Source organism: Nerophis lumbriciformis, linkage group LG10 (assembly GCF_033978685.3).
Source record: "Nerophis lumbriciformis linkage group LG10, RoL_Nlum_v2.1, whole genome shotgun sequence".
Lineage (NCBI taxonomy): Eukaryota > Metazoa > Chordata > Actinopteri > Syngnathiformes > Syngnathidae > Nerophis > Nerophis lumbriciformis.
Window position 1 is genome coordinate 19142687 of NC_084557.2, and position 19307 is coordinate 19161993.

A 19307-nucleotide genomic window follows, 5' to 3' on the forward strand; every position below is an offset into this window, starting at 1 on the left:
GAAATGAATCACTTGCCCGAGTCTGGAAGCTGGCTTTCTTTTCTACTTTTGCAGGCTTGCTGGAGGCTCATATATATTTATTTACAGTTTTCTCTGCACATCCAGTAAGGTCAGATAACGCATCTGCATCACTTTATTAGCCGCTCTGTGTTAGGCAAGAGAGGCGGCGGCTTGTAATGATGCAGTAATTGGAGTTTTGCTTGATAAATCTAAGCTCTGAAATGACTCCCCTCACATATTGTGAGCCTCGACAGTGTAAGTAAATCTTAAACTGATTAAGTTAGCATGAACCAGGCAATCACAAAGATGGCACCCGTCCAAAGGAGGGGGAAAAGAAAAAGCGGCGGAATTCTCCGTCTTTATGTTGTTTTACTGCTCTCGTGTAGGCTGGCAAATGGCTTTCGGATGCTAAAAGATGAGGTCAGATATTTGTTTTCTGCATTCGGGGCCTGACCGGCAGTGTCATCATAATTTAGACCACAAAATAATTGAGACATATCGAGCATCTGAAAGAGTTCCATTAAGCTGTTTGGATTTTGTCTCTTACTGGAGACACAAGGGTGTGGCACTGTTGGAGCCTCTTTCCCGCTCGTGCACATCCATGATGCACCGTTTGACACTGTATATACAGTACACACCTTAAATAAAACAAGCAAAGTTCTTATACTGAACTGGGGGGATATTCAACTACATTGTTTTGGGGGCCACATTTCCAGAAAGCTAAGGACCGAGGGGGCTTCTGGGCTTCTGTACCCTCACTATCAGTCTTATTTTGTATGTTCCGGAGAACCAGCGTCCTTTACAGTAGACCAGCGGTCCCCAAACTACGGCCCGCGGGCTGGATCCGGCCCTTCAACGTCCAAAATCCGGTCCGCCGGAAGTCCCAAGTTAAAAAGATTTTTTTTTTTTTTTTTAATTATTTTTAAATTATATATATTTTTTAATCTGTCCTTTCTAATCCATTTTGTACCGCTTGTTACTCTCAGTGTCTCCTGGCCGCTCAGGCAAATCATATTGTCTAAAAATGCATTTCACATCGACAAGGTGACATCATCATATATATATATATATATATATATACACACCGCATTTTTTGGAGTATAAGTCGCACCTGCTGAAAATACACAATAAAGAAGGAAACAAACATATAAATGATAAATATATATATATATAAGTCGCACTGGAGTATAAGTCGCATTTTTTGGGGAAATTATTTGATAAAACCCAACACCAAGAATAGACGTTTGAAAGCCAATTTAAAATAAATAAAGAATAGTGAACAACAGGCTGAATAAGTGTACGTTATATGACACATAAATAACCAACTGAGAACGTGCCTGGTATGTTAACGTAACATATTATGGTAAGAGTCATTCAAATAACTATAACATATAGAACAGGCTATACGTTTACCAAACAATCTGTCACTCCTAATCGCTAAATTCCATGAAATCTTATACGTCTAGTCTCTTACGTGAATGAGCTAAATAATATTATTTGATATTTTATGGTAATGTGTTAATAATTTCACACGTAAGTTGCTCCTGAGTATAAGTCGCACCCCCGGCCAAACTATGAAAAAAACTGCGACTTACAGTCCGAAAAATACGGTATATATATATATATATATATATATATATATATATATATATATATATATATATATATATATATATATATATATATATATATATATATATATATATATATATATATATACATATACATATTAGGGCTGTGAATCTTTGGGTGTCCCACGATTCGATTCAATATCGATTCTTGGGGTCACGATTCGATTCAAAATCGATTTTCTTTTTTCAATTCAACGCGATTCTCGATTCAAAAACGATTTTTTTCCCGATTCAAACCGATTCTCTATTCATTCAATACATAGGATTTCAGCAGGATTTACCCCAGTCTGCTGACATGCAAGCAGAGTAGTAGATTTTTGTAAAAAGCTTTTATAACTGTAAAGGACAATGTTTTATCAACTGATTGCAATAATGTAAATTTGTTTTAACTATTAAATTAACCAAAAATATGACTTATTTTATCTTGGTGAAAATATTGGACACAGTGTGTTTGTTGTCAAGCTTATGAGATGCGATGCAAGTGTAAGCCACTGTGACACTATTTTTTCTTTTTTTTTTTATAAATGTCTAATGATAATGTCAATGAGGGATTTTTAATCACTGCTATGTTGAAATTGTAACTAATATTGATACTGTTGTTGATAATAATTATTTTTGTTTCACTACTTTTGGATTGTTCTGTGTCGTGTTTGTGTCTCCTCTCAATTGCTCTGTTTATTGCAGTTCTGAGTGTTGCTGGGTCGGGTTTGGTTTTGGAATTGTATTGTATTGTTATGGTATTGCTATGTATTGTTTTGTTGGATTGATTAATAAAAAAATAAAAAATAAATACAATTGTAAAATAAATAAAATAAAAAAAAATCGATTTTTTAAAAATGAGAATCGATTCTGAATCGCGCAACGTGAGAATCGCGATTCGAATTCGAATCGATTTTTTCCCACACCCTTTATATATATATATATATATATATATATATATATATATATATATATATATATATATATATATATATATGTGTATATATATATATATATATATATATATATATATATATATATATATATATATATATATATATATATATATATATGATCTCCGACTTCAATGATTACCTCTCAAAATACCATAATTGATGTCACCACATGACCATTGCTGGAAAAATACTATATAGAAACACATATACACCCTACTGTGCATCGATACACATCAGCAGTGTACAAAACGGGTTATTTTCTGGCGTATTTAAAAATCAATTAAAACGCATCAGCAATTAAAACATATACTGTACATTTCAACAAGTGGAAAACTTTCAACGTTTTTCGTCGCCCAAACAGTCAATTGAAAATGATGATCTTAGAATACGAGTCCTGTCACCTGTATTGGACGTGTACCTAATGGTGTGACTTTTGCACGCTACAAACTGAGATGTCTTTTGTTCAAGGACGGTAATATTTTATGTTTTTTCACATTTGAAATATAAAATAAAAAAGCCATACTTTTATTACCACCCGCTGCACAATTGTAGTTTTTCTATTAAAGTTCGGAACAAAGTAAAGCGTCGACTACAGATCATTACATCTGGAGAATTACCTCAGGGTCACATCTTGAGGTGTATGAAATTGATATTTCTCTGGCGGGGATGAATCACTGTTGTAACTCAGATATTAGTCCATTAAAGAAGAACAATAAGGCATCAATATGCATGGAATTAAATTAATGGTGGTGGGTTTATCTGCCTATCCCAGACGCACCCCTAAAAGACACAGTATAATGTATGGCCTGACCTTCAAATGCCAAGAGAGTGTTGGGCAATAAACTGCCAATATTTGTGGCTTAATGGCGTTGGATGACTTTTACTGTAATTGGAATGGCAACGAAACAGCTGGGCTGTTTAAAGACAGTGTGAGGCTGACGATCTCTTACTCAAAATGGCCCCAGTGAAGTGTGTTTAACCCTGCTGGAGGGTGTTTCTGTCATCACTTTGACCATTACATTGTATGTAAACATATGAAGAAGGAACGAGATACACATATAGACACATATTGGGGATGTCAAAAATAACTACCGTATTTTTCGGACTATAAATCGCAGTTTTTTTCATAGTTTGGCAGGGCTCTAATGCGATTTATATATGTTTTTTTCCTTCTTTGTAATGCATTTTCGGCAGGTGCGACTTATACTCCGGTGCGACTTATACTCCGAAAAATACGGTAGTTAACTCGTGTGATTATTCACAAAAAAATTATTGCATTAATCATGAACAGCTGCAGATTAAGCACTCAATCTACTTTGATACACTTAACCATGGGTGGTGACCTGAAAGGCGAGGTGAATTGTTATGTGATCAAGTCAATACAATCAATCAATCAATGTTTATTTATATAGCCCTAAATCACAAGTGTCTCAAAGGGCTGCACAAGCCACAACGACATCCTCGGTACAGAGCCCACATAAGGGCAAGTAAAAACTCACCCCAGTGGGACGTCGATGTGAATGACTATGAGAAACCTTGGAGGGGACCGCATATGTGGGTAAACCCCCCCCCCCCCCCCCCCCCCCCCCAGGGTAGACCGAATGCAATGGATGTCGAGTGGGTCTGACATAATTTGTGAGAGTCCAGTCCATAGTGGATCCAACATAATAGTAAGAGTCCACTCTATAGTGGGGCCAGCAGGAAACCATCCCGAGCGGAGACAATATAAAATGAGTGAGGACACTGTTTCACTGTTTCACTTCAAAATACACCTGAACTGGACTATATAAAACTGTCAGCAAGTTTTGAGTTAAATAAATGACGTGCTTTAGACTAAAATGTTAAAAAAAAATCTTGCTGTATGACAGTAAAATGCATTTATGTCCAAATATTGGGCACCCTTTTTTAAGTAGTTTTAATTATGCAAGTGTGTAAAAACCTATGATTAATCACGAGTAATCGAAAAAATGTGATTAATTTGATTAATACATTTTATCAATTGAAACATACTACATACACACATTATCAATCAATCAATCAATTCCTTTACTGTCATTGTCATAATAACACTTAAGTCATACATGAACAACGAGATTTTGTTTGAGCTTTGTCCAGCGGCGTAGAAACTGCATTGATGTGCAGGTTGACAATAGTTTACATTTTAGCATTTTAGCATTGTCAGGAAGATCGCGATAAGAGGGACGTGGGGGTGGGAACAGTCAGGTGTCTGATGGGTGTTACGTTGATGTTGCAGCAATGCAATGTCCAGAGCACAATTATTGAGGTGGTGAAGAGTGAGGTAATAAGACGGTCCGGGGCAGCAAAGGGGCAGGCTGTTCATTTAGCAGTCTCACAGCCTGGGGATACAGACTGTGAAACATTCTGGTGGTCCTGGCGCGAATCGATCTATACCTCCTTCCAGAGGGTAGCAGGTTGAAGAGGCCATGTGCTGGGTGGTATCTGTCCTTCAGGATGTTGTGTACTTTAGGCAGCGAGTTGGGTACATGGCACTCATCTCTGGGAGTATCGTCCTTGTAATTTCCCCCGCCGCCTTAACCACTCGCTGGAGGGCCTGTTGGTTCGCTTTAGTGCAGCTAGCAAACCACACTAAAAATCCGTAAGTGAGGACACTGCTGATGGCATTATATACGTATATATATGTTATATATATATATATATATATATATATATATATATATATATGGCTACCAAAAGCGCCTTATTGCAGTGAAACTTGCCAAGGGACATGTAACCAAATATTAACATTGCTGTATGTATACTTTTGACCCAGCAGATTTGGTCACATTTTCAGTAGACCCATAATAAATTCATAAAAGAACCAAACTTCATGAATGTTTTTTGTGACCAACAAGTATGTGCTCCAATCACTCTATCACAAAAAAATAAGAGTTGTAGAAATTATTGGAAACTCAAGACAGCCATGACATTATGTTCTTTACAAGTGTATGTAAACTTTTGACAACGACTGTATATATGTATGTATACACACACACTGCTAGAAGTGGTCAAAAAAATATCAGAAACCAGTGGTAACATTGACCACCATGCTGGCAACACTAACAACCAACCATACGTTAAGCACCATATAGTTTTATTTAAGAAATATATTCACTTCATTTTGATTTTTTTTTTCAATTTTGCATTAAACGTAAGGTTTTGAGCAATGTTGTTTCCGATGTAGTTTATTCATATAATTCCAAAACATGATTTGAATTCAATTTAAATTTGAGTCAAATAGTATCGTTTCAAAAAAGAAAAAGAAAAAGGTCAAACCAATCACCACGCTGGTCGGCGTGGAATTGATGAGTTTGGCCGGTATTCTGAGAAAATGTTGTACTCATGAACTTAATTTTATACTTACTGTCGCCAAGTTTTGAGCAAACCACCCATTGACTTGCAGTTCAGTAAAACATAAAAAAAGGGTTCCTGTATGACATTCTGACTATAAAGTTGCATGTGTATCCAAATATTGGGGTATTGTTCTTAAACACATTTTATTTATGCAATCAAATAATAACCTGTGATTAATCATGATTAATCACAGTTCAAGACTGTGATTAATCTGACAAAAAAAAAATATATATTAATTAATTAATATATATATATATATATATATATATATATATATATATATATATATATATATATATATATATATATATATATATATATATATATATTAATCTGACAAAAAAAATAATCACTTGACAGCCCTAATATATACGGTGTGGGTGTGTGTGTAATAAATAAATATATCTCTAATATCCAATATCTCTATGTTTAGGTTATATATATATATATATATATATATATATATATATATATATATATATATATATATATATATATATATATATATATATATATATATATATATATATACACAGTATATATATACACAGTATATATATATATATATATATATATATACACAGTATATATATATATATATATATATATATATATATATATATATATATATATATATATATATATATATATATATATATATATGTGTGTGTGTCTATATAAAGTACAGGCCAAATGTTTGGACACACCTCATTCAATGCGTTTTCTTTATTTTCATGACTATTTACATTGTAGATTGTCACTGAAGGCATCAAAACTATGAATGAACACATGTGGAGGTATGTACTCAACAATAAAAGGTGGAATAACTGAAAACATGTTTTGTGTTTTCTTCAAAATAGCCACCCTTTGCTCTGGATTACTGCTTTGCACACTCTTGGCATTCTCTTGATGAGTTTCACCATTTCAGGTGACTACCTCTTGAAGCTCATCGAGAGAATGCCAAGAGTGTGTGAAAAAGCAATCAGAGCAAAGGGTGGCTATTTTGAAAAAACTAGAATATAAAACATTTTTTCAGTTATTTCACCTTTTTTTTTTTTTTTTTTTTTTTTTTTTTAAGTACATAAATCCACATGTGTTCATCTATAGTTTTGATGCCTTCAGTGACAGTAAATAGTCATGAAAATAAAGAAAACACATTGAATGAGAAGGTGTGTCCAAACTTTTGGCCTGTACTGTATATATATATATATATATATATATATATATATATATATATATATATATATATATATATATATATATATAGCTGCAGAATAATCACACAATTTATTGAGAGCGCACACGCTCGCTCCTTAACATTAACCGCGGATGCAGGTTACCTGAAAGGTTGCAAAACGGTCAGTGATCAGGTGAATGCATATGATCGTGCAAAAATGAGCAAGGAGACTTTGACTGGTGTGCTGGGTGGCGCATTATAAACCCTGTTACCAAGTTTTAAGCATATAAATGGTGTGCATTCAAGCAAAAATATTAAAAAAATATTATTGTATAATAGTCTAACAATAATATATATATATATATATATATACACTGTATATGTATATGTGTGTGTGTGTTGAGCTCCAGTTGTGGTTTTAATCACATGACTGTGAAACCTGTTTACTTCCTCTCTCTCCCTCTCTCTGTCTGCAAACAACACCGTCTTCCGGATGTTTCACTCTTTTATTATTTCTGGAGGAATCTTGTTTAGTGTTAACGTCTTTGGGTGTATTTATTGCACGTGGTGGTGGCAGCCATACTGTAAAATGATGGATCACTGGAGCTGAAAGCTGATTACAAGCTTGATTTACTGCAGGGCACCGCTTAAATCATTCAACTCAGCTCTGTGTGGGATTGCAACATTTTTCATGTGAGGAAACAGTTGTAGCTACATGTGCCCGTTTCTACGAACAAAGTGCTTACCATGCACGCAATTTGATTTGATGTGTTTGTGTGCATTAGGTGACAACGCCTACAAGTGTCTACCCTCCAGTGACTATACCGCTTTCCAGCTGGACCGCTACCACTTCCCGCCCTGGCAGAACAGCGACTTGTCCTCCTCCCTGCAGCCCAGCAGCAGCAGTAGGAGCTCCAGCCCCAACTCCAAGCCCTGCAGGCCGCGGTCCACGGAGGGCAGGAGCCCGGCGAGTAGTCAACAAAGCCACAGTGAAAGCACCCTGCTGGTCCCTGACAAGAACCCAGGCAGTGATAGTCCGTCATCCGCTCCCCCCAGCAAGTCCCAGTATGAGCCTCTAGACTTGTCCGTCTCCTCGCATCCCACCACGTCTCCCGCTTTACTGGTCCAAATGTCTAGCATGTTCAGCAATGACCTTCAGAGCTACTCCACCGACCTTTCGGGAGTGCGGGAGGCCGCGAGCATACAGGACGTAGGTGGCGAAGGCGAAGTCGAGGACCAGAAGAGTAACGGGATGAGCGGAGGCGAGTGGAAGATGCCGATGGACGCGGGCGAGGCTGATATGTACGACAAGATGGGCCAGTGGGCTGCGGCAAGAGCGAGCATGTCCTCGCCTGACAACCTGACCCTGGATCAGATGAGCCCCTATCAGCAAGTTGGCCTCCTGTCGCTGCTCAGAGCCCAGAAGGACCGCGGCAGCATCCATCGGGGGAGCATGGATGATAACGTTACATCAGGTGAGCTCATCCATCATACAAGTAGAGTAGGTGAAGTTATCAACATAAAAATGGGACCCTTTACCTCCCTGCTTGGCACTCAGCATCAAGGGTTGGTATTGGGGGATAAATCACCAAAATGATTCCCGGGCACGGCCACCGCTGCTGCTCACTGCTCCCCTCACCTCCCAGGGGGTGGAACAAGGGGATGGGTCAAATGCAGAGGGTAATTTCACCACACCTAGTGGTACTTGAACTTTAACACGTTGCAAGTGCTGGCCTTTCATGTGGAAGTATATACTCCCCTCTAGTGGACAAATAGGTTCACTGTCTCTCAAAACTCTCACAACTAAACCTCTCTCAGGCGTTTTTTTTTTTATTTTATTTTTTTTATAACAGCATCAAGTCATGCTTCCTGTATAATGTGTGACTTTGTAAGCCACCAGCTACCCTCACTTCTCCCGAAAAAAAAAGATTTATGTCAGCTTTCATCACCTGACAGTGGAGGTGGGAAGTGTGTGAACGAACCACGGTAATTACACACGACACACTTTACTGACACTTAAAAAAGTTTTTTTAATTTTTTAATTTTTTTCTCCCCCGTTGAAATGTATAACCGGTTCTTACCGAGCTAAGAAAGACACGTGTGTTCCTGTCCTGTCCGCTTTAAGGACTGATATAATCTCCCGGTGTGACAAAAGGCCCGAGTCAATTGAAGGCCCCGGATGGAGAGGATTCAAGCTCTTGTGCCGGTGTGCAGATTTAATAATGCTGTCTCTCTTGAGAGGGGCTCCAACAGCTGCGGTCTTTGATATGCATGTATTATGAGTGCAACATGATACACCTTCGCTCCTCTCCACTTCCCCCACTTTTTTTTAATTTTTTTTATTCCGACACTCAATATGCTCATGTGAATGACGGAAAAGTGCCTGTCAACTCCATTAAGGATTCACATCTGTTCCTTTTATTTATGATTCCAACAGCAACTTGTAGTTGTGTGTCATTCTGCACAGATGGTTATGACAATATGGCAAAAGGCACCTCTCCCCTCCAACGTCTCTCAGAGTCGTCACACCGTCCTATAATTGTGTGAATGCTCTAAAGCATTTCTCGACCGATTTGAAAAATACCAACACCAACCATTTCAACTCATTCAGAACATTCAAGTATTTTAACATTTTCCAAATAATTCCCGCTTTTCCCGAAAGCCCCAAATTTCCATGAAATTCCAATTGAATTTTTTTTTAAGTTCTACAATTCCCATATTTTTCATCTGATTCAAATGGTTCCGACTCCAGATTTAAGTTTGGCTATGCTATGCTTAATGTGGACTTCCCAGTGGCACAACCTATTTGTATTTTGCCTTGTTTAGGAAGTAAAGACTTACCGGCACACTGCCTGCTGTCCTTCCGCATTCTGGAAACATGAAATACCAACGGCAAGCCCAACCGTGACATCTGTAACATGTACTTAGAAAATCTAATATAAATTAGCATCAAGCTAGGGCATTTTCAAACGTGGCGCTTTACTGTACGTTTAAGTGCTTTCTATTAGGCACACTTGCTTTGTTGGCATGGAAAATTGCAACATTACCTCGAGGCAGTTCAGCTGACTCCGCTCTTGGTTGGTAAATATGAATCTTTTTTCTCCCTTTTTCTTGAGGGCCCCCCTATAGAGAATGTTGCATTGGACAATTTCCCATGTGGCTTATATCTAAAACTAATTCTGGCTGTATACTGGACTTTCTGCTTAGTTTTGCTTTTTGTTAGTTTAAAGCAAAGTAAATAATAATATTATGTTATTATGGATTTATAAGATTATACAGTAACCTTAATGGTGTTGTGGGCCATGGTAAAAACAAGTTTAACTGTTGTACTGATACTTTATGTAGGCACACCTGATCTGAAAGGAGTTATTCTTATTTTGCTAAAAGAAAAGAAAAAAAATCCCAAATGACAAGTATGACAATCACACTCACATTCTCACCTATGGACAATTTACACTCTCCTACACTGGCACACTGGGAAAATCTTGGAAGGGTTGCACATATATTTCTACTGTGTTTGTGAGAGCGTTTATGAGGTCAGAAGTTAAGATCTTGAGTTTGAAGACTTTTCCCCAAACCGTTCCAAAGTGTCCTGTTATTTTGAAAAATGACGATTCTGGAGAGACCGAGCCCAGGGGTGTACAAAAAGTACATCCTGGGGGCCATTCGCAACCTGCAGCTTATTTTTTTATTGGCCCACAGCACATTCAAAAAACACTATTAAAAAAGGAAACTACAAAAAAATAAAAAATTAAATAAAAAATTCATATAAGACTTAGACTTAGACTTCCTTTTTATTGTCATTCAAATTTGAACTTTACAGCACAGATAACAACAAAATTTCGTTACATAAGCTCATGGTAGTGCAGGATAAAAAAGCAATAAGGTGCATATATAAATAATAAATATATATAAATAATATATAAAATAAATACATATATATAAATAAATAAATAGATTACTGTACAGATAAATATATTGCTCTTTTTCACATGCGTCCACGTTTATGGATGTATGTTATATTGTCTTTTTTATTCCAGCGAGTTAATCAATTTTTGGGGGAGTTGAGGGGATAATTTAATTATGATGCGTGTTCAAGAGTCTTACGGCCTGAGGGAAGAAGCTGTTACAGAACCTGGAGGTTCTGCTTCGGAGGCTGCGGAACCTCTTTCTAGAGTCCAGCAGTGAAAACAGTCCTTGGTGGGGGTGGGAGGAGTCTTTGCAGATTTTCTGAGCCCTGGTCAGGCAGCGGCTTTTTGCGATCTCCTGGATAGGAGGAAGAGGAGTCCTGATGATCTTTTCCGCCATCCTCACCACTCTCTGGAGAGACTTCCAGTCTGAGGCATTGCAGGCTCCAGTCCAGACAGAGATGCTGTTGGTCAGCAGGCTCTCTATAGTGCCTCTGTAGAATGTGGTGAGAATGGAGGGAAGGGAGCTGTGCTCTTTTCATCCGACGCAAAAAGTGCATGCGCTGCTGAGCTCTTTTTACAAGAGCTCCAGTGTATAGGGGCCAGGTTATATTGTCAGTTATCTACACCCCCAGGAACTTGGTGCTGCTTACTATTTCCACCGCTGTGCCGTTGATGAAGAGTGGAGCGTGGCTGGACTGGTGCTTCCTGAAGTCTTATAAATGATAAATTACACATGTCAAAAGGAAACCAACCAAGTCAAGATAAACCAGTTTCAAGGTGGGATATAAACATACATATAAGATGTATAAGATGTAAGTACATCAAACTACCCTGGACTCCAAAGGGTGTGATCAAGGGTATTGGGTCAAATGCAGAGAATAATTTCGCCACACCTAGTGTGTGTGTGTGACAATCATGGATACTTTAAAGGGGAACATTATCACAATTTCAGAATGGTTAAAACCATTAAAAATCAGTTCCCAGTGGCTTATTATATTTTTCGAAGTTTTTTTCAAAATTTTACCCATCACGCAATATCCCTAAAAAAAGCTTCAAAGTGCCTGATTTTAACCATCGTTATAAACACCCGTCCATTTTCCTGTGACGTCACATAGTGAAGCAAACACAAACAAACATGGCGGAAAGAACAGCAAGCTACAGCGACATTAGCTCGGATTCAGACTCGGATTTCAGCGGCTTAAGCGATTCAACAGATTACGCATGTATTGAAACGGATGGTTGTAGTGTGGAGGCAGGTAGCGAAAACGAAATTGAAGAAGAAACTGAAGCTATTGAGCCATATCGGTTTGAACCGTATGCAAGCGAAACCGACGAAAACGACACGACAGCCAGCGACACAGGAGAAAGCAAGGACAAATTCGGCGATCGCCTTCTAACCAACGATTGGTATGTGTTTGTTTGGCATTAAAAGAAAATAACAACTATGAACTAGGTTTACAGCATATGAAATACATTTGGCAACAACATGCACTTTGAGAGTGCAGACAGCCCAATTTTCATCAATTAATATATTCTGTAGACATACCCTCATGTCAGCAGGCCAGGGAAGCTAGGGTCGATATTCTTCTCTTGATCATCTTCGGGACGGTGTGAGCCAAGACATCCAGGGGGGTTTAGCTCGCTCGTCTGCGGGATCAAACTGCCGCCATTGCTTGCCGTGCTACCGAGGTCCTTTGTCCCTGAATTGCTCACACACTCTGGCAGATTCAATGGGGGTCTGGCGGCAGATTTCTTTGACTTTATCGTTGGAAATGCATCTGCTTTGGGTGTCGCAGGATATCCACACATTCTTGCCATCTCTGTCGTAGCATAGCTTTCGTCGGTAAAGTGTGCGGAACAAACGTCCAATTTCTTGCCACTTTCGCATCTTTGGGCCACTGGTGCAACTTGAATCCGTCCCTGTTCGTGTTGTTACACCCTCCGACAACACACCGACGAGGCATGATGTCTACAAGGTACGGAAAACAGTCGAAAAAACGGAAAATAACAGAGCTGATTTGACTCGGTGTTTGAGAAAATGGCGGATTGCTTCCCGATGCGACGTCACGTTGTGACGTCATCGCTCCGAGAGCGAATAATAGAAAGGCGTTTAATTCGCCAAAATTAACCCATTTAGAGTTCGGAAATCGGTTAAAAAAATATATGGTCTTTTTTCTGCAACATCAAGGTATATATTGACGCTTACACAGGTCTGGTGATAATGTTCCCCTTTAACTTTAACTTTAAGAATACATGTGTCTCAATATTTCTGTCCTTGTAAGTGCAACATTTTAGGGAATCCCCACTGGGAGGAATACAGTAGTACCTCAATTTACGAGCACATTGCATTCCACAACCGATCTCTTCTCTCAAAACACTCGTATCTCAAGTCAGACCCGCCCATTGAAATGAATTCAAATCAGCCCTCCCAAAATACCACCATTTTTAACATGTAACATGCCTTTTTAAAATAAAAACACACTTTAGACAATAAATGTTGTTTGAAAAACCTTGCAATAGCATGTACCACAAAGAAGTACAGTAGTTTTATGAAATAATGTAGTGATATTGTTCAGCATTTACCTCAGGCACCAGACTAAAGCAGTGTCTCCTTCGGGCTGCTTCTCTGTCAAGTGTTGCCAAGTCCGCTTATTATCAGCGACTTGTTTTCATAGAGCTGGTTGCTTGTTTCTCTTGTGACATCTGGCAACACCGTTTCCGTCGTGTGACAATGTGAACTAGGACATCACAGTTTATGTTCCACAGATACAGTATTTATTTTTTTTATGTACCAATGTTTGTTGTTTGGACGTTGGATTGCTAACAGGTAGGACATATTTTTTGTTTTGGTCTTTTCCCAGCAGGCACAAGATATTCAGTTCAGTTCAGTTCAGTTTCAGTTTATTTCAAACATGCAGACGATACAATGTAACGCATCACACAATTCCAGTTGTTTCATTACAGCACGTCCGAAAAGGAGTAGGAATTTAGTTTAATCCTACCCCTTTTCATACCGTTGCAATTTTATTCAATTTCCTTGTTCTCTGTAACAGAACAGTGAACAAATAAATAATAAATAAATAATATACCATAGTAAGCAAACACATATTACATACATAAATAATCTTTGTCTCAATAAAAAACAGAAAAAGAAAAAAAAGGGTTTAAGATGTTCATCATAATTCTTGTTCTGTGTACTTTGTGAACACTTGTAGTTTGAACAGTCTCTTAAATACAATGATACAACATTGATACAAACATGTTCTTTAAAACTGACTTGGAAACAACGTTGCAAAGTAGTTGTATTTGTAAATTGAGACAATGTTGGTGTCTAACGTTGGATCAATGTTGTTGGTTGGGAAATGACCAAATTTTAATGGTCAAATCAATGTCACAACCTGTCATTGAATAAACGTCAAAAAGCATGTTGTTTCAACGTTGTACTTGTGTTGTACAAAATTGTTTGGGAAATGACCAAAATTCAAAGGTCAAATTAATGACGGAACCCAACATTGATTAAACGTCGTCAACAAGCATGTTGTTTCAACGTTATGTTTGAGTTGTTCAACGTTGTTTCAATGTTTCGTGCCTACTGGATTGCTTCCTCTCCTTCACACTAACTTTCTGAGTTCTGATGGTTGAAGGGCATGATTGTGTCTATCTCTGAGCGACTGTGTAATCAAAACATATGTTTGTTTCTTGGGCGATGGAATTCAGGCACGACAACGATATATTCATTATTTTTTGCTCAAAATCGATGATAAAAATGCTCGCAACTTCAATTATCCATACGTCCATCCATTTTCTTCCGCTTATCCGAGGTCTGGTCGCGGGGGGCAGCAGCCTAAGCAGAGAAGCCCAGACTTCCATCTCCCCAGCCACTTCGTCCAGCTCCTCCCGGGGGATCCCGAGGCGTTCCCAGGCCAGCCGGGAGACATAGTCTTTCCAACGTGTCCTGGGTCTTCCCCGTGGCCTCCTATCGGTCGGACGTGCCCTAAACCAGTGTTTTTCAACCTTTTTTGAGCCAAGGCACATTTTTTTCATAAAACAAATACGGAGGCACACCACCAGCAGAAAAGTTTAAAAAATTAAACTCCACCAGGTTGTCGTGCCTTATTTTGAGTTTGTTTCCTGTGTGTAGTGCTTTAGTTCCTGTCTTGCGCTGTTATTTTGGTGACTCTTCCTGTTTTGTTGGTGTTCTCCTGTAGCAGCTTCACGCCTTCCTTTGAATGCTATTGCCCGCACCAGCTTTGTTGTCGCAATCAAGACTATTTAAGTTGTGCGTACGCTATCCTTCTTTGTGGGGACATTGTTGATTGTCATGTCATGCACGGATGTGCTTTGTGGGCGCCGTCTTTGCTCCACACGCTGTAAGTCTTTGCTGTCGTCCAGCATTCTGTTTTTGTTGACTTTGTAGCCAGTTCAGTTTTACTTTTGTTTTACATAGCCATCCCTATGCATCAGTGCATTTTCCTAGTGGGACTTGCCTTTTGTTAATTTTGGGTTTAAGCGTTACATACCTTTTTACCTGCACGCTGTCTCCTGCTGTGCTCTGCATATTGGGATCATGACAAACCGTCCTCGACGCGTTCCGACTTCTACAAAGCAATGAACTACCTGTTGCCACCTACTGATATGGAGTATTACAAGAGTACCCTGCCAAGCTCTACACAGCACTGGCACTAGACAATGGCACATTATTATGATTATTGATTTGCAAAAAAATATTTTTGGGACCAATTAGGTAAAGTTGCATAATGTCCCACGGCACACCAGACAATATCTCACTGCGGCACAGTGGTTGAAAATCACTGCCCTAAACACCTCCCTAGGGAGGCGTTCGGGTGGCATCCCGACCAGATGCCCGAACCACCTCTCGATGTGGCGGAGGAGCGGCTTTACTTTGAGCTCCCCCTGGATGACAGAGCTTCTCACCCTATCTCTAAGGGAGAGCCCCGCCACCCTGCGCTGGTATCCCTGATCTTGTCCTTTAGGTCATAACCCAAAGCCCATGACCATAGGTGAGGATGGGAACGTAGATCGACCGGTAAATTGAGAGCTTTGCCTTCCGGCTCAGCTCCTTCTTCACCACAACGGATGGATATTACTGCAGACTGCACCGATCTGCCTGTCGATCAAACGATCCAATCTTCCCTCCCTCGTGAACAAGACTCCGAGGTACTTGAACTCCTCCACATGGGGCAAGATCTTTTCCCCAACCCGGAGATGGCACTCCACCCTTTTCCGGGCGAGAACCACGGACTCGGACTTGGAGGTGCTGATTCTCATCCCAGTCGCTTCACACTCGGCTGCGATGCGTGCAAATTGAAGCATCACTAAAAGCAGAGGCAGCTCGTATCTCAAATTAGTCGTAAGTAGAGGTACCATTGTAGGTTCACACAGTGTTTATTAGGCAGCAGATTGATTTTGCTTTCGGAGCCAGTCAGTCAAAGAGGACATTGAGACAGATAACTGACACTGAGAGTGTGTGGAGTGTCCTCTAAAAGCGAAGCAGGTGGTCCCCGCAGCCTGTCCTGTCTGCAGCGTTGACCAGGTGGCTTTGTCATGGGTCTGTCTTCTGTTTGCCCCTATCCTTTCCACGCTGGATGGCATGTCGAGTGGCACGCTGACATATTGCCGGGCACTTTGGACATGGAGTGATGCGTTTGCGCTGACAGCTCGGGTCGGCTCCAATGTGCCGGCCCTGGTAATTGGCCAGATGGTGACCTCTGCTTGAACCTGTCTGCATGCTCATTAGACTCCCAGAGAACCTCCCTTGTGATTGTAAACCCAGCCTCTCCTCCCTTGCGATGGCGGAGATCCGCCACTAGATGGCAACATCTACCACTCTAAAATGCACCGATTTGCGCTCATCTTTCACACGCTCAATGGGGGAAAAGTGTTTTGATAACACAGATACCCTTGGATAACTTTGAAGCGCTTGACAAATGAACTGATAAAGCCCGGCCGCTCACGGTGAATATGAGAAGATCTATACAGAAATGATTAAGAATGGAGAGAAAGAAAAAGGCTCCCGTATGAAAGGGATGAGTCATTATCTCATTGTCTGACCTCTGTGTCCCCTCAGCGGAGGGAGCCAGGAAGAGGCTAGAGAAGAGGAGCGAGAAAGATGGCCGTAGATGGAGATAGATGGAGCGACAGCGAGGTGAAAGAGGAGCGAGCAAGTAGCGCGCCTGTCTCCGCGAGCAGATGTCGTGCGAGGGCAGCGAGAGGGCAACGCGGCCCTCTTTTGTGCCGCGCTCCTCCTCATGGAGATAATGAAGGGTGGAGCGCAGGGAAGGATGTGCAGTCATCACTCACTGTCTGTGGGCCATCACAGCGCAGCACTGTGTCATCCGTCACCATTCAGCTCCTCTGGCCCCCGTCGGCCCCGCCACTGTCATCATGGTCATTATCTCACACACACACACGCGCACACACAAACACAAAAATGTGCACCTTGGTGCTAAGGCGGGTCATGATCATTTTCATCGCTTTTACACTGCGGCTGATTCAATGTTGCATGCGTTTCAGCGTCACAGTGTCGCCGTTTTGTTACTCCCAAACACAAGAACATTTAAAAGGTGCTGTTTGCAAACTCATCCCAGCAGGCACAAGACATTGGTACAATATTGATTATACAGTTGTGGTCAAAAGTTTACATACACTTGTAAAGAACATAATGGCAAGGCTGTTTTGAGTTTCCAATAATTTTGGTTTCATCTGACATCACGTGGACAAAGATAAGACTTTCTGGAGGAAAGTTCTGTGGTCGGATGAATCAAAAATGTTGCTGTTTGGCCACAATACCCAGCAATATGTTTGAGGAGAAATGGTGAGGCCTTTAATCCCAGGAACACCGTGTCTACCGTCAAGCATGGTGGTGGTAGTATTATTCTCTGGGCCTGTTTTGCTGTCAACGGAACTGGTGCTTTACAGAGAGTAAATGGGACAATGAAAAAGGAGGATTACCTCCAAATTCTTCAGGACAACCTAAAATCATCAGCCCGGAGGTTGGGTCTTGGGTGCAGTCGGATGTTCCAACAGGACAATAACCCCAAACACATGTCAAAAGTGGTAAAGGAATGGCTAGAATTAAGTTTTAGAATGGCCTTCCCAAAGTCCTGACTTTGCTGAAGAAACAAGTCCATGTCAAAAACCAACACATTTAGCTGAACTGCACCAATTTTGTGAAGATGAGTGGTCACAAATTCAACCAGAAGCTTGCCAGAAGCTTGTGGATGGCTACCAAAAGCGCCTTATTGCAGTGAAACTTGCCAAGGGACATGTAACCAAATATTAACATTGCTGTATGTATACTTCTGACCCAGCAGATTTGGTCTCATTTTCAGTAGACCCATAATAAATTCATAAAAGAACCAAACTTCATGAATGACCAACAAGTATGTGCTCCAATCACTCTATCACAAAAAAATAAGAGTTTTCGAAATTATTGGAAACTCAAGATAGCCATGGCATTATGTCCTTTACAAGTGTATGTAAACTTTTGACCACGACTGTACATACGTGTCCTTTAAAACTGACTTTGAAACAACGTTGCAAAATAGTTGTATTTGTAAATTGAAACGACGTTGGATCCACATTGTTGGTTAGGAAATGACCTAATTTCAATGGTCAAATCAACGTCACAACCTGACATTGAATAAACGTTCTAAAAAGTATGTTGTTTCAACGTTGTATTTGTATTGGAGAATTTTGGTCAGGAAATTACCGAAATTCAATTGTCAAATCAACGTCAGAACCCAACATTGATGAAACGTTGTCAAAAAGCATGTTGTTTCAACATTGTATTTGTGTGGCAGAATTGTGTTTGGGAAATTACCAAAATGTAATGGTCAAATCAATGTCACAACCTGACATTGAATAAACGTTCTAAAAGTATGTTGTTTCAACGTTGTATTTGTGTTGGAGAATTTTGGTTGGGAAATGACTAAAATTTCAATGGTCAAATCAACATTACAACCTGACATTGAATAAACGTCGTGAAAAAGCATTGGTTTCAATGTTGTATTTGTGTTGTAGAATTTTGGTTAGGAAATGACCGAAGTTCAATGGTCAAATCAACGTCAGGACCCAACATTGATTAAACGTCATCAAAAAGTATGTTGTTTCAACCTTGTATTTGTGTTGCAGAATTTTGGTTAGGAAATGACAAAAATTTAATGGTCAAATCAACGTCACAACCTGACATTGAATAAACGTTCTAAAAAGCATGTTGTTTCTATTTTGTATTTAAGTTGGAGAATTTTGGTTAGGAAAT

The 19307-nt window shown here is 39.7% G+C and overlaps 1 protein-coding gene across 2 annotated transcripts in view; it reads left to right on the top strand.

Moving 5' to 3' along the window:
• LOC133612793 (zinc finger protein 536-like) overlaps nt 1-19307 on the top strand; it is a 117548-nt gene that overhangs the window by 66304 nt on the left and 31937 nt on the right. Inside the window, exons 3-4 of one of the 2 annotated variants that reach the window (XM_072913921.1) lie at nt 7901-8590; nt 17115-18538. In XM_072913921.1, the coding sequence (XP_072770022.1) occupies nt 7901-8590; nt 17115-17176 (752 nt within the window). In that variant the 3' untranslated portion in view covers nt 17177-18538. Of the gene's footprint in view, nt 1-7900; nt 8591-17114; nt 18539-19307 lie in introns of those variants that run through there. The other variant, XM_072913920.1, reaches the window with a different exon arrangement.